The sequence below is a fragment of the Schistocerca americana genome, chromosome 7, assembly GCF_021461395.2.
Source record: "Schistocerca americana isolate TAMUIC-IGC-003095 chromosome 7, iqSchAmer2.1, whole genome shotgun sequence".
Lineage (NCBI taxonomy): Eukaryota > Metazoa > Arthropoda > Insecta > Orthoptera > Acrididae > Schistocerca > Schistocerca americana.
The window spans coordinates 376,375,205-376,391,003 of NC_060125.1; the positions used below are offsets into that span (position 1 = coordinate 376,375,205).

A 15,799-nucleotide genomic window follows, 5' to 3' on the forward strand; every position below is an offset into this window, starting at 1 on the left:
GCACACAGGGCCAACACCCGGCATCATGGTGTGGGGAGCGATCTCCTACACCGGCCGTACACCACAGGTGATCGTCGAGGGGACACTGAATAGTGCACGGTACATTCAAACCGTCATCGAACCCATCGTTCTACCATTCCTAGACCGGCAAGGGAACTTGCTGTTCCAACAGGACAATGCACGTCCGCATGTATCCCGTGCCACCCAACGTGCTCTAGAAGGTGTAAGTCAACTACCCTGGCCAGCAAGATCTCCGGATCTGTCCCCCATTGAGCATGTTTGGGACTGGATGAAGCGTCGTCTCACGCGGTCTGCACGTCCAGCACGAACGCTGGTCCAACTGAGGCGCCAGGTGGAAATGGCATGGCAAGCCGTTCCACAGGACTACATCCAGCATCTCTACGATCGTCTCCATGGGAGAATAGCAGCCTGCAGTGCTGCGAAAGGTGGATATACACTGTACTAGTGCCGACATTGTGCATGCTCTATTGCCTGTGTCTATGTGCCTGTGGTTCTGTCAGTGTGATCATGTGATGTATCTGACCCCAGGAATGTGTCAATAAAGTTTCCCCTTCCTGGGACAATGAATTCACGGTGTTCTTATTTCAATTTCCAGGAGTGTATCATCTCAACATGCCCAATATCAAATCTGACTAACGTTCACGACAGTTGCAACGTATGTTTACAGAAATCTTGATTTGCATCCTTATAGAGGTGCTACTAGGTGCATTCTTTTGTGACTAGTGTGAAATTTTAAAAGGCATCATCTTTAATATATAGGAACTATCCTACCAATTGTCGTTTACGTCGCACAACTCCTTTTTGGTGTTGCGATGTTTTCCCCGTCAGTGAAATATCAGAATTAAGAAACTAGCCATTACTAGGGGTATTCGTAAACTTTCTTTAAAAAAATCTAACTAGTGCTAGCCCTTCTCTGCACAATCACCCATCAGTGAGACAGATTAATCTAAGTCCCGTACGAGTTGGGCGATAGCGTGTGCGTTCGCACAAGAAGGTCAATAACCGGGTAGCCATGTTTTAACTATATATGAAGGTAGTATCGTTGGGGACATGTTGAAAATGTGTGTCCCGACCGTGTCTCGAACCAGGAATCTCCTGCTTACATGGCAGACGCTCTATCCAACTGAGCCACCGAGGGCACAGAGGATAGTGCGTCTGCAGGGACTTATCCCTTGCACGCTCCCCGTGAGACCCCACATTCCCAACATGTCCACACCACTACATTCGTAGTGCGCCTAACAGATGTTTGCCCATCAAACTCATTACTCGTGGCTCAGTTGGATAGAGCGTCTGCCATGTAAGGAGGAGATCCAGGGTTCGAGTCCCGGTCGGGGCACACATTTTCAATATATCCCCAATGATGTATATCAACGCATGTTTGCAGCTAGGGTGTCGATTTAATTATCATTTCATTCTAGAGAAGCTGCACGGTCATCAATGGTATCTGTTCTATCGGGAACAGATACTACCTTCATATATAGTTTCCGCTAGTTTAAGTAGCGTGTAAGTTTAAGGACCGATGACCTCAGCAGTTTGGTCTCTTTGGAATTCACACGCATTTGAAACATTTGCAACTCGAAAATCATCTCGTTGTTTTTCTGCAAATACCTGCCACGCAATAGCCTCTTCATCCGAGGAGCAAAATACGGGAGGCCATATAGGAGGAGGGAGAAGGTGAGAGGGGGTTGCTACATTTGATAGTCCAAAAAATGAGCATGTGTTAACATGTCGTGTGCTGAATTATATGCGGTGTTGTCGTGGAGGAAAAAAACACTCCCTGCCTTGGACATCTTCCAACAACTCCATCTGATGCATGTGGACGCACTGCAATGTCTGCCAACACATCTCACGCGTGCTCGTTAGGATTAAGTCGGGGAAGCAGGAAGGCCAGTCCATTCGCCAAAAATCCTCTCGTTCCAAGAGTTCCTTGACCTGCGTGGTTCTATGCGGTCGCGCATTATCATTCATAAAAATGAAGTCAGGGCCGAATGAACCCCTGGAAAGACTCACCTGACGAAGAAGTACAGTGCGGCAACAACGTTTATTGGTGGGAGTATCGTGTTCAAAGACATGAACGTCAGTACAACCATGCAACATTACCGTCCTCACACCATAACACCTGGCCCACCAAATGATCTTCATGGGTGCATTACGTGTTCCCATCTCTCGCCAAATGAGGGCACGTCCACCACAAGAACTCCTTATCAGCTTTGTAGGGGCAGGTTGCAGGGCATGCACTGCCGTCCGTAGTGCCACATACCCTATTAAGAACCATGTCCTGCCAGTTTGTAATGACTAGGGGACCATCATAGACAGCAGTGACTTCAGTGTAATTATTTTCTTTGAATAAAAGTATCATTTCTGTTCGTATCATTCTTATTTCTTTGAGCTATCTTCTGTATTATATTGCAAAAGTTCTTTCTATGTAAGGTCCAAGAGTCATCGAGCTATGTTACTTGGCAGTGACACATCATGCGAAAGTTGTTTCGTCCTTAAGTTTTGCAAAAAATGGTTCAAATGGCTCTGAGCACTATGCGACTTAACTTCTGAGCTCATCAGTCGCCTAGAACTTAGAACTAATTAAACCTAACTAACCTAGGGACATCACACACATCCATGCTCGAGGCAAGATTCGAACCTCCGACTGTAGCGGTCGCTCGGCTCCAGACTGTAGTGCCTAGAACCGCACGGCCACTCCGGCCGGCTAAGTTTTGTACACTGGTGTTTTAGTATAATATGTGATACTACTCTATGAACTTTGCAATATTAACTGTAGAGAGAGTATATAAAATGGTGATTAGATTTACAAGATCAAATGACAGCTCTAATCCACCAGATAAAATCAATGCAGCAATAAGAGAATATTGTTGTCAGTGGTCACATTCGTATAACCGGTCTCCGTATTTTAAAATAGTTCTTTCTAATATTGTCCTGTCCGTAAGAGGAAGTTACGTTTTACTCTCCTTCTTATGAAGTTTCACCACGGGATTTATGTTCTGCTTTTACACAACGAACAGGATTTCTGTTGGATACCTCTAGTAGATTTATGACGGATACGCCATCTACAGCGGATGCCGAAAATTTAATTTCATTGCTAGATTACTTTCATTAACACAATGTTAGTAGGACCCATAGTGTTCACTCCTATTCACTCATTACCAGTCCTAGTATCTGAGATCGCTAAAGTGCGCAAGTGCTCCACAAGATACATACAAACTTGTTTCACTGGATAATAGTTCTATGGAACCCACGTGCAGTAAATCCTTTTCCAGTACCTTCCTCTTGCTCATGAATGCCACATTGTCTTCATCTCCCAGTGAGAAATGTAGACCTGACTATGTCTTTGATTAGTTACACGATTATGTATATAAAATTTCTTGCTTTTTCCAGGTTATCTAAGCACACAAGATGAAGTGATCCCAGGAAACGCGGGTATGAAGGACCAGGTGATGGCTCTGCGTTGGGTAAATCAGAACATCGCAGCCTTCGGTGGAGACCCTGAGAGAATAACTGCCGGTGGTTCTAGTGCTGGCGGCTGTTCAGTGTCGCACCACCTCTTGTCGCCCAGCTCTGCAGGTGAGCAGCTGCCGATGTGGACAACAGTGTCTCAATTCTGTGTTGAATGTTTTCTCAGCGCTGCAGTAAATGGTAGTGACAATTGTGACCTGCGACTATAAATGACCAAGTCATAAAAAGCGTTCACAATAACTATTACACTAAATAAGGTAATACTCTCTCTTGGTTCCTTTTAATTGTATAAACCTTTACAATTTTATCTTCGTACATCCATATTTAAATTGGACGATGGTGGAACATCAGCTGGTATAATTTTTATTAAAAATTAAACTCCTCCAGCTGTACTTAAGATTTCACATTTGTTTGGCTACTAGTTTCGACGTTGCGTCAATGCCATCTTCAGGCTCGTACACTTTGATGATATCAATTGTGTGTCGCTAAGTACTAGAAGTACGCGGTGAGACCAATACGTGCTTCACATGGATGGCGGGCAGTAACTTCAGACAGTATTGCCCGCCATCCATGTGGAACACGTGTTGGTATCACCGCGGACTTCTAGTACTCAGCCACACGCAGTTGATATCATCAAAGAGCCTGAAGATGGCCTTGACGTAATGTCGAAAGTAGTAGCCAAATAAATGTGAAATCTTAAGTACAACTGGAGGACTTCCGTTTTTAATTAAAATTTTCAATTTTACTCGTTTCGGCTTTAAACCACCTTCAGAATCACTTATGTAGTGAAACACAAATGAAAAATAGTTATCTTACAAAGTACTAAATGTCACAGCACATATACATAAAACCGATACATACCGTATTAAGAGGACACAGTATCTTGTCAAAAATTCCACTGTATAAAAGTGCCATGAGTACTTATACTGACAGTCACAGAGGTTGCCTGAAGTAACATAAGCAGTGGCAATTAGGTGCAGGCACGCTTTAGAATATGGTATCAGTAACTTTTAGTAATATAAATAAAGTAATTTTCTACGAAAGAAACAAAATCTATAAACGTAAATAAAATGTAATATACTCTAGTGTAACGACGGAACCGCTTTCCACACTAATATACGAGGGTTGGAACTTAAATAGTGGCAACTAATTATTCACAAATGATAAAAAAGAGTTACATGTTTGCACCTGTTACTGTCCTTCAAAGTAGTCACCAGCGTTGTGTAGAACCCGTTGCCACCGATGTGGAAGGCATAGTATACACTTAGCAGAGGTTGTTCTGTTGATGGTGCGAATGGAGCGGTCTAAAGTTATGGTAAATCTCGTGTACGACTGTGATGGTGTTATCCTAACTCATTACGTTTCTCCACGGCAGACTGTCAATGCACAGAATTACTGTTCGTTTTGGAGCATCACCTGCGACCGGCTTCGCGAAAGAAGCGGCGACACTTTCTGCGCAACCCACCCATCATTTTGCACGACAATGCGCGGGCGCATATGGCGCAAGCTGTGGCTGCTCTGTTCGGTCGATGGGACTGGGAAGTACTGTACCATCCACTATACTCCCCGGACTTAAGTCCTTGTGACTTTGATTTGATTCCGAAGATGAAGGAACCACTTCATGGCATTCGCTTCAGAACTGTTCCAGAGATTCGACAGGCAGTAGACCGCTCCATTCGCACCATCAATAGAACAGGCTCTGATAACGGTATACTACGCCTTCCACATCACTGGCAACGTGTTCTACACAAAGCTGGTGACTACTTTGAAGGACAGTAACAGATGTAAACATGTGACTCTTTTGTATCGGTTGTGAATAAATAGTTGCCACTATTTAAGTTCCAAGCCTCGTGTAAGCTGGAAACTTACAAAAGGGGACTCTACTTTTTCAGATCTACCTACTTAAAGAAAGCCATAATTATAAATTGCAACATGAAGTATTACAACATATCGATAAAGGACGGAAGATGAACCTTCTTGAGACAGTGGAAATTAATGAACATACGACCATCTCTCCAACCTTAGTACTGAATGATCGCAGTTACCTTACTCGCCACTTATAACTGCAGATACTACTCAAAGTCCCATCTAGACCATGCTGTAAATTACCCCCTCATACTGACATGACCCATTTCTTCTTTATTTCAGTTACTATAATTTCTCTAGTCGTGATAAAAATTGCTATGTACAGACATAGCTGCTTTACTTACCGGCTTAATCTTATCTATTTTTAATTTTGGACCTATTAAAGGCAAAATTATTTTGTGCAGCCACACCCTTAGAACATGTTACCAAAGTTTACCGTTAAATTTATTTTCTTCTATGGTCAGTTTTTGTCATTTGTATATAGTTCATCAGTTAATGACTCACATATTTTATGTTAGTTATACATGGTTTTTCAGGAGTGATGGTCAATGACAGGAATGATTATTCGAAACAAGAAAGTCAAGTAAACATAGGCTCAAAACGCAAACCCTAAGAGCTTTGAGCAATTCTTGATCTTTGGTACTGTGAAAAAAATCTCTTCTACTGCAAGCTCTTTGCGTTCCATATTTTGGGAAGTTGTAGTATGGACCAAAACAAAAAAAATATGTACAGTAAAAATGTGCTCTAAAATGCATACCTTGAAATTTATGACCACTTGTTTATTAGAAGAGTGGTGTTTCAAAGGAGAGAAAATGAACAAGTGTTCATAGTTCTGCAGTTACTGTGTATGTGCACTAGCTTAAAATCTTTGACCCAAAAAAATTTCACTGCACCACATGTGTATCTTTGTACCTGATGATGGCTTAACAGTCAAAACCAGTTTCTGAAATAAATAATAAATATTGTAGAATATTACACCCACGTTGTGTGTGTTTTGATTCATAATGCATTTTAAACATACTTAAAAGTTAAATTTTCGTAAAATAAGGTTGATGTAATATAATGGTAACTTTATTAGTGCGTTATACAGCAAAGACTTTAAAACAACAAAATTAAAATAGGTTGGACGTTGATATTGTCGCCATTTCGCCCCCGTTGTGTTTACTGAAGATGTCGTCACCGGCCAGACAAGCTCCGTCTTTTGGCAGACGTGAACATGCTGGGGGGACAGCTATATATCGACTACGTCCTGGTCCGCCGCACTCGCCGTATTCCTACAGTAAAAGGGCTTGAACGAAATACCTTTTTAGTAGTAATTATGGTACATGAAACAAAAGATGCGTAAATTTAGCGTTTATCTACCGTAAAAAAAAAAAAAAACTTACGCTTGTTTTTCTAATATTGTCACACACTGCCGGAAGAAAATCCCAGCGCCAAAAAACATGAATGTAGAGGAAGTTTCGGGTGTACGTTTGTCTGGGTAACGTATGTAAGTGTGTAGGTTCACAGGTTAATGCAAGCGCGAGAAAAGCCATTGGAAATTTGAACTGCTGGTACATAAATAACCAGTGTAATCACCGGAACGTTGAATGCAAGCATGCATTGCGTTGTACAGGTGGCGGATGTCAGTTTGTAAGTTCCATGCATGTTACACTTGGTCAGTCAATACAGGAACGGTTAATGCTGGTTGCAGATGAAGCTGGATTTATCGTCCGATGTTGTCCCATATGTGCTCGATTGGGAAAGATCTGACGATTGAGCGGGCCGACACTGCATAGAGCATGTTGGGTTACAACAGTGGCATGTGGGCGAGCGTTATCCTTTTGGAAAGCATGCCCTGGATACTGTTCAAGAATCACAGCACAACAGGTCGGATCACCAGCCTGACGTGCAAATTGTCAGTCGGGAGCATGGGATAACAACGAAACTGCTCCTGCTGTCATACGAAATCGCAACCCAGACCATAACTCCAATGAGCCCTCTCTAGACACCGCTGAGGTCACAAACTGCGTTGGTTTAGGGTCATTGGGATGCACGCTGCAGGGCGTCTGGCTCAGACCTGTTCTTGAAGTAACCGATTTTTAACAGTTTTTTGTGTCACTATGATGCCAACAGCTGCTCGCGTGACTGCTGCAGACGGGCTACAGTCGTATTCCGTACATGACGGTCTTCCCTCTCGGTAGTTCAAAAATAGCTCTGAGCACTATGGGACTTAACATCTGAGGTCATCAGTCCCCTAGAACTTAGAACTACTTAAACCGAACTAACCTAAGGACATCACACACATCGATGCCCGAGGCAGGATTCGAACCTGCGACCGTAGCAGTCGTGCGGTTCCGTACTGAAGCGCCTAGACCCGCTCGGCCACAGCGGCCGGCCCCTCTCCGTAGTGACACGTAGAGCCTGGTCTTCTTGCGTCCGTACATTCCTGTGACCGCCGCTGCCAGCAATCATGTACCGCGCCTACATTCCTGCCAAGTCTTTCTGCGATGTCGCGGAAGGAACATCCACCTTTTCGTAGTCCTGTTACAAGACTTCTTTCAAAGTCGGTGAGCTGTTGATAATGGCGTCTTCGTAGCCTTAAAGGCTTTTTTAACTAACATCAACTTGTTGTTGTTGTTGTTGTGGTCTTCAGTCCTGAGACTGGTTTGATGCAGCTCTCCATGCTACTCTATCCTGTGCAAGCTTCTTCATCTCCCAGTACCTACTGCGACCTACATCCTTCTGAATCTGCTTAGTGTATTCATCTCTTGGTCTCCCCCTATGATTTTTACCCTCCATGCTGCCCTCCAACACTAAATTGGTGATCCCTTGATGCCTCAGAACATGTCCTACCAACCGATCCCTTCTTCTGATCAAGTTGTGCCACAAACTTCTCTTCTCCCCAATCCTATTCAATACTTCATCATTAGTTATGTGATCTACCCATCTAATCTTCAGCATTCTTCTGTAGCACCACATTTGGAAAGCTTCTATTCTCTTCTTGTCCAAACTATTTACCGTCCATGTTTCACTTCCATACATGGCTACACTCCATACAAATACTTTCAGAAATAACTTCCTAACACTTAAATCTATACTCGATGTTAACAAATTTCTCTTCTTCAGAAACGCTTTCCTTACCATTGCCAGTCTACATTTTATATCCTCTCTACTTCGTCCATCATCAGTTATTTTGCTCCCCAAATAGCAAAACTCCTTTACTACTTTAAGTGTCTCATTTCCTAATCTAATACCCTCAGCATCACCCGACTTGACTACATTCCATTATCCTCGTTTTGCTTTTGTTGATGTTCATCTTATATCCTCCCTTCAAGACACCATCCATTCCGTTCCACTGCTCTTCCAAGTCCTTTGCTGTCTCTGACAGAATTACAATGTCATCGGCGAACCTCAAAGTTTTTATTTCTTCTCCATGGATTTTAATACCTACTCCAAATTTTTCTTTTGTTTCCTTTACTGCTTGCTCAATATAGAGATTGAATAACATCGGGAAGAGGCTACAACCCTGTCTTACTCCCTTCCCAACCACTGCTTCCCTTTCATGTCCCTCAACTCTTATAACTGCCATCTGGTTTCTGTACAAGTTGTAAATAGCCTTTCGCTCCCTGTATTTTACCCCTGCCACCTTTAGAATTTGAAAGAGAGTATTCCAGTCAACATTGTCAAAAGCTTTCTCTAAGGCCACAAATGCTAGAAACGTAGGTTTGCCTTTCCTTAATCTTTCTTCAACTTACCACATCCAATCTCAGACCGTCATATCGCTTATTTAAAGCAAAGCTTATTAGCATCCTCATGTCGGCGCTACTAGCACTACTCTCATGCGACTGGCGCAAAATTTGGATAGACGTCATCTTTCAGATGTAGAAACACGCCTACCAACTTCCGTTTATCTCACACTATTCCTTCTTGGTATTGAGACTTTTTTCGTCAGTGTATGTTAAAGTAGTTCAACTATCAAGCAAGTGTATCTCATTACTTATTTAGTAGAAAATGACTGTATACAAACTGAAACTTTTAGATGGTGTATAGGAAAGTGTGTTTGCACTAATGTCACCTAAGTGCCTCAGATTGCATACCTACGTGACTAAACAGTACCAGTAGTCCATGGCACTTGTGCAATGGAATTTTTGACGGGATGGTGTTGATGCTCTCGAATATGATATCTGTTGCTTTTGTAGATAAATACTGTAACAGTTTGCGCTCTGTTAGATAACTACTTCTCATCTCTTTCTTTTAATATGACAAATTCTAGTCACGAATTAAAGTCAAAATGTGTAAATTTGTAAAGTCTGTGCTACAAAAAAAAGCGATAGCGACGGAATATTACATTGTCTATGCGTGATGTCCAAAATCTAAACCAAATTTCTATAATTTTTTTACGATTTATGCTAGTTAATCTGAGTACCGCGGTAATGGTGAAGCACAAAGCATTCTACTTTTATTTTCACATGTCCGTCTTGATCACACAGATTTCCTTACACTTTATAACCGGTTTCGGCTTATCGCAATCTTCAGATCGTTAAAATATTCTGATGTAAAACATCGTCAAGTTAAACATGTTTAATTGACGATGATTTATAACAGAATATTTTAACGATCTGAAGATGACGATAAGCCGAAAATGGTAATAAAGTTAAAGAAATCTATGTGATCAAGACGGACATGTGAAAATAAAAGTGCTCAAAATAAAATGATCGCGGATTCATATACAGACTTTATTTCTTCAGTTGATAACAAAGCAATCCATCGATGTGACATAGTGTTGCTATCTTCAGCCATGTGCGTCGTCTTCGTCAAAAAAGTCAACTGCTCCCTAACATAGTCGACTGATTTTGTTTTCACTGTTAATTCTGAATTTCATATTTTCTGGCTGTGTTGCATTAAATCGATGTTGAGGCAAATACGTGTTGTGTACGACTTTGTACACAACGGAGAGGAGAGGTGGGCTGCAGAGCGGTGCGGCAACTCTCAAAAATTCAAATGGCTCTAAGCACTATGGGCATTAACATCTGAGGTCATCAGTCCCCTAGACTCAGAACTACTTAAACCTAACTAACCTAAGGACATCACAAACATCCATGCCCGAGGCAAGATTCGAACCTGCGACCGTAGCAGTCGCGCAGTTCCGGACTGAAGCGCCTAGAACCGCTCGACCACGGAACTCTCGTCGTAGGAAAGTTTGAGAGGAGTGGGAGTGTTTAGCGAACAAGTTAACACACTAAATAGAAGATTGATTTAACTTCTGTTACTCCAAGCGTATGAGGCCTCTTTGCAAATAATGGAGCAACCGAGTCCAGCTCATATAATAGCAGCATGGATGATGCTCTCAAAAGTAATGCACGAACGATGGTGCCGCAGCCGCGACTTGGCGGCGTCTGCCTAGCATCGTATAGCGAAGCAGTTCCAAGTCTGAGACGGCTATGTGGCTGCCGCTGGCCGTCCTACATCGCAGCGGCAGAGGGCACTCGTAGTCCAGAGCTGATGGAAACATGGCTCAGGGGGCGTGCACCATTGGGTCTGCCAGATCCTGCGTCTGACCAAAACTAGGAATTCCATTGACAGCTTAAAGACGCCGGTAGGGCAGTATCGAAATGTGACACCACAATATGAAGATCTAAAACCAACACTCGAATAGAAATAAATGGTTGGAGTAGTTCAATAGACTATGATAACTATTAAAACAAGAAAGGCTGAAGGTAATATGTAAAAAGTTATAAACTCGTGTTTGATCGGGTTGGTATCTGATAAATGTATAAAACTTTTTCTGCTATTGAAATACGTAAGTCTAAGTGCAGGGCAATAGAGCTGTGTTAAAACCACATTTTGGACGGAGTATGTGAAGCATACGCTGCACGATGCTAAGTCCAGGCTAGCCAGTGCATCAAACAAATCGCCTGCGAGAGATAAATCCGTTTTCAATGAAATTTACGTATGATGTTTGACTGAGAAACAAAATGATTCAAATTAAAATGTTGGACCTTAATACAGCTAATCTTTATCATCGTACCAGCATTGACTGAGGGAGGTGGCGCAGTGGTTAGCACACTGGAGTCTCATTCGAGAGGACGACGGTTCAATCCCGCGTCTGGCCATCCTAATTTAGATTTTCCGTGATTTCCCTAAACCGCTTTATGCAAATGCCGGAATGGTTTCTTTAACAAGGCACGGCCGACTTCCTTCGCCATCCTTCCCTAATCCGTTGAGACCGATGACCTCTCTGTCACAACAAATGAACACAAAATATACCGCATCTGACAAAACGACTTGAAAATTCACAAGGTAGCATTTTACCGAAATCATCTGCTGCTATTAAGCCTCTATACTGATACGATATTTTCACAATTGCATTCTCACAATCACTGTGCCTCACAATGGCATGATGTTTGATAATTAAATTCATTGGTCTATCTCTGCGCACGGAACGCTCATGTGTTCTGCAACCTGTTAGTATTAGGAATACTGATCTGACTGTCCAAAACCAAATTTCATTTTCGATGCTTGTGATGGGCAATGTAAGATGGTACCTTACTTATTTTCTCAAAATGCTTCTGCAGCACACAACTCGCGATGCGTAATGCGAGTATACAAACACATTGATAAACGTAAAACACATTGACTAAAAAATAAGGAATTAAACTTAACGACTGATAAATCAAAACAAACTATGCCTCATTAACAACAATACAGCCTTTCCTAAAGTTCTCACAATTAAAAAAGTTAGCAAACATCTTTCTCATCAATTTTACTGTTTACAATTACTTTCCTTGACACTTATTTCAATTATAAGACAAATTCATGTGCTCAACTATAAAACTTGTTACAGTAAACTTTGACCACACACAATGTTCTAACAATAAGATTGACTCACACACACTGACTGCCACTCTGACGTAGTAAAACTAACTTCTCTGACCAAGATCTGTGGTCTGAGGAATAGACTTAGAAAGAATATGATTATATCGATATATATTGATTTATCAAATCCACACATTCTTTCACATTTATGGCCAAAACTTGCTGAAGATCGACGTGGCAAATAAGACAGTCCACTTTCAAGGCTCTTATTTAAGTCGGAGTACAGCCGTATTGCACAATAATGGCAAATCCTGTACAATACTGATAAAATGGAAGAGAAAGAAAGTTATCGCTATTACCTGCTCTCAAATCGTACTGACATCAGGTGGTAAGACACACTATCAGAGTGAATGAGACAGACTTGGGAAGTAAGGGGAGATTAAACAAAATTTCTGGGAAGTGAAAAGTAAGGTTTTTAATGTGAGAAGTGTAAATGGGAAACCTATGTTGATGCAAAATGTTGGTCAGTTTGATGGCAGGAGGAATAGAAAGTCTGTACGATAGATAATATCTGTCCGTCTTTATGAGTTTCTGCAAGAGGAAGAGGTATAGGATATAGGAGGTATTTTTGTCTGGTGGGGTAAACCGTTTACACGTTGAAATAAACGACCAAGCGGAATGCCGTTAAGTGAGTTTTAGGCAAGAACTTGCACACCTGACGTACCCATAGGAACTGCAGGATGGACAATAGCGGCCGATCACACCTCCAGCGGCTGGCAACTGATCTGGTCCTACAGACGTGTATCATCAACTGACTGTCCTTCGGCTGTGTAGCATCGATCATCCTCAGTATAGTAGATCCATAACCCATTCGGGATATCACGAAGGTTTTATGAAACTGGAGAACATAATCTCCTACCCACCTCTCTGACTGTTAGCTATGATTTTAATTCCCATTGGTGTACTAACCAGTGGAACCACCACCTACAGACCGATCACTATCTCGTAATGAAATGAAGCACTCCAGTGTCAATTTATGTTTCTTGGATGCTGAACACAGCGACTGGGGTTAAAATAACGGATGATTTGTATTGAAACTGCGACCAGTAACTCTTATTTTACCACTGGCCAGCCTTCGAGACCACGTCTAGGGTACTCCAAAGTCCGTTCAGAACAGCTTTAGGACCGACACTTCACCAAGCGCTGAGGAGAGCAGAGCAAGGCTGACACATCCGGCACGGGACACAGTCGCAATCTCACATTTCATTCGACTCGCTCAAACTCGCAAACTATTCATAGTAAAAATTTGGAACTGGAATCAGTGTATTCTGGAGAAGGAGTACTAAGCCTTCATTTTAATGCTATTTACGGTATCAAAATTGTAAGATGATAGACGGGAAGAATATGAAAATGCATTTCCTGATAACGTTACGTGTTTACGACAAGGAGAAAATTTTTTTTAAGGTTAGCTGTACATACTGTGCGAACGAGGTCTTAAGAAAATATCATTTATTTATTCGATCCAAACCAGAACCCTTTGATGGATCTAAAACGAGATGCCGGAGTCAAATGCGACGCATTATGTTCCGCTCGCTCGCACGTCAACAGCGAAGCGATCGCTCTTTCGGTTTCATTACGAGAAACATATCTCTGTGTTTATTAACCTGTCACTAGAAGTGTAGTACGTTTCCTGATCAGCCACGCAGTTAAGTCTTCTCTATCCATCAGTAGCTTAGAGCCAAATGAATGTACTTAGCGAGAGCCCAGGTTGCGCAGAACTGAAAATAACTATTTGCAGGATCGTTGGAAAATAAAAGTACTTACTTCCTTAACGATGATCAATAATTTGTTGAGTGCTGGATATTTGTATCTTCAAACTATGAATAGATTTAGCTCATCCGCTTATGCATAAAGCGCTTTTCCGCAAAGCTTCCATCTTACTCTTCTTTCCTAACATGTTTGCAAATCTCCACAAAAGAGCATATCTTAATATTGAGAGCTACAGCAGTTCTTTCGATCTAATTGTTAACTAATAGAAGCGGACTACTAGCAAGTTTTTCTTTCTCAAAACAGACACGTAAATGCAAACCATTTGTCTCGTCCAAACTTGTACGGAACTTTCATGACCAAGAGAGCGACTTTGAACTTTTCCACTCATAACATTTGACGAACTAGCTTCCGACTTTGTTCAGTATGAAAAACACACAACAAATGAATGGAGGATGCCACGTTTACTTACACTGACGGCTCCAAGACCACCTTTGGTGTCGGGAGTGCCTATACTGTTGGAAACACCTCTATTAGATTTCGGCTTCCTGACCAGTGCTCCGTTTTTACTGTGGAGTTTTAAGGTGTCCCCCAGGCTCTCCAATACATCCGTCGCCATAAGCAGATACAGTATATTATATGGGCAGATTCGCTTGGCTCTCTTCTCAACCTCCTAGCTCTTTATCCCGTCTACCCTCTGGTCCATCGGATTCAGTACTGCCTCCACATGCTCCACTTGGGGGGGGGGGGGCATCTCTGTGGCATTCCCCAGAATCCCAGGGCATGTTGGTATCTGCGGAAACGAGGCAGCCGATATAGGGGCAAAGGCTGCAGTCTCTCTCCCTTGGCCCACTGTTGGCATGGTTCCCTTTGCCGATCTACAGAGAACTTTATGCCGTCCTGTACCTCTTTATGGCGCTCACATTGGTCTGCACTTCGAGATAATAAATTACGGGACATAAAACCTCTTCCATGTGCTCGGACCTCTTCTTCCCGGCCTCGTCATCGGGAGGAGGTAACTAAACTCCGGATTGGGCACTGTCTTTTTAGCCGCTGACATCTTTTAAGTAGCGATCCTCCCCCGCTTTGCCCCACTGCTCAGAATCGTGAATGGTGATACGCCTGTTACTTCAGTGCCCCTGGTTTCAATTTCGGTTTTTTTCCCTTCACTAAGCCACACAATCAGAAAGACAGCAAGGGAAAGTTGCAAATTGTACTTTTTTTATTCACTCGATGACTAGATCCGGGCCGAGACCTTTTTTCAAATCATTGTAACATTGCCAAAAATGGTATTTCCGAAAACGTGAAAACCACGCCAAAAATGTGCAATGAACAGTTGCAGCGCATACATTTAACTATCATCTGTGATGTGAAGTCATACCTGATGACCCCACACTATTACGCTAGGAGTAACTCCGCAGCACGTCTCCAAAACTTTGTAGTAATGGGACTTTGCCCATGGTGAATGCCACACTCACTGACGATACTGAGAGTAATGCAGAATGACGATTCCTTTTTGAACGCAGTATGACGCCATTCATGCTTCCCGGTCACAGTACCACTCAAAACGCAGCCGTTTCTCTTGTAGCAGTCTAGGCTTGTGATGGTAGTTCCCTACATTGGCTGCCGTTAGTGCCAGACCAAATGCGCAGGATGATACAGGACGATGCAGGGGCTCTATTATTTGTTCTCTGATGACAGACACAGATGTCAAGGGTTGTGAGGTAAGTGCACAATACGACATCCTCCTTTGTAGTGGTCAGACGTGGTCAACTGGAACGATGATGGCGATTAAGCCTGCCCTCACGTTCCCTTGTACTATATCGTTGGCCACTGTCACATCTGTACGCCTCCCAAATCCAAATGCTGTTCGATTCGA

At 42.5% G+C, this 15,799-nt stretch overlaps 1 protein-coding gene across 1 annotated transcript in view; it reads left to right on the forward strand.

The window, feature by feature from the left end:
- Window positions 1-15,799, forward strand: part of LOC124622429 (acetylcholinesterase-like) — an 85,588-nt gene that overhangs the window by 21,830 nt on the left and 47,959 nt on the right. Inside the window, exon 4 of the mRNA XM_047148124.1 lies at window positions 3,412-3,597. Coding sequence (XP_047004080.1) covers window positions 3,412-3,597 — 186 coding nt within the window. The remainder of the gene's footprint in view (window positions 1-3,411; window positions 3,598-15,799) is intronic.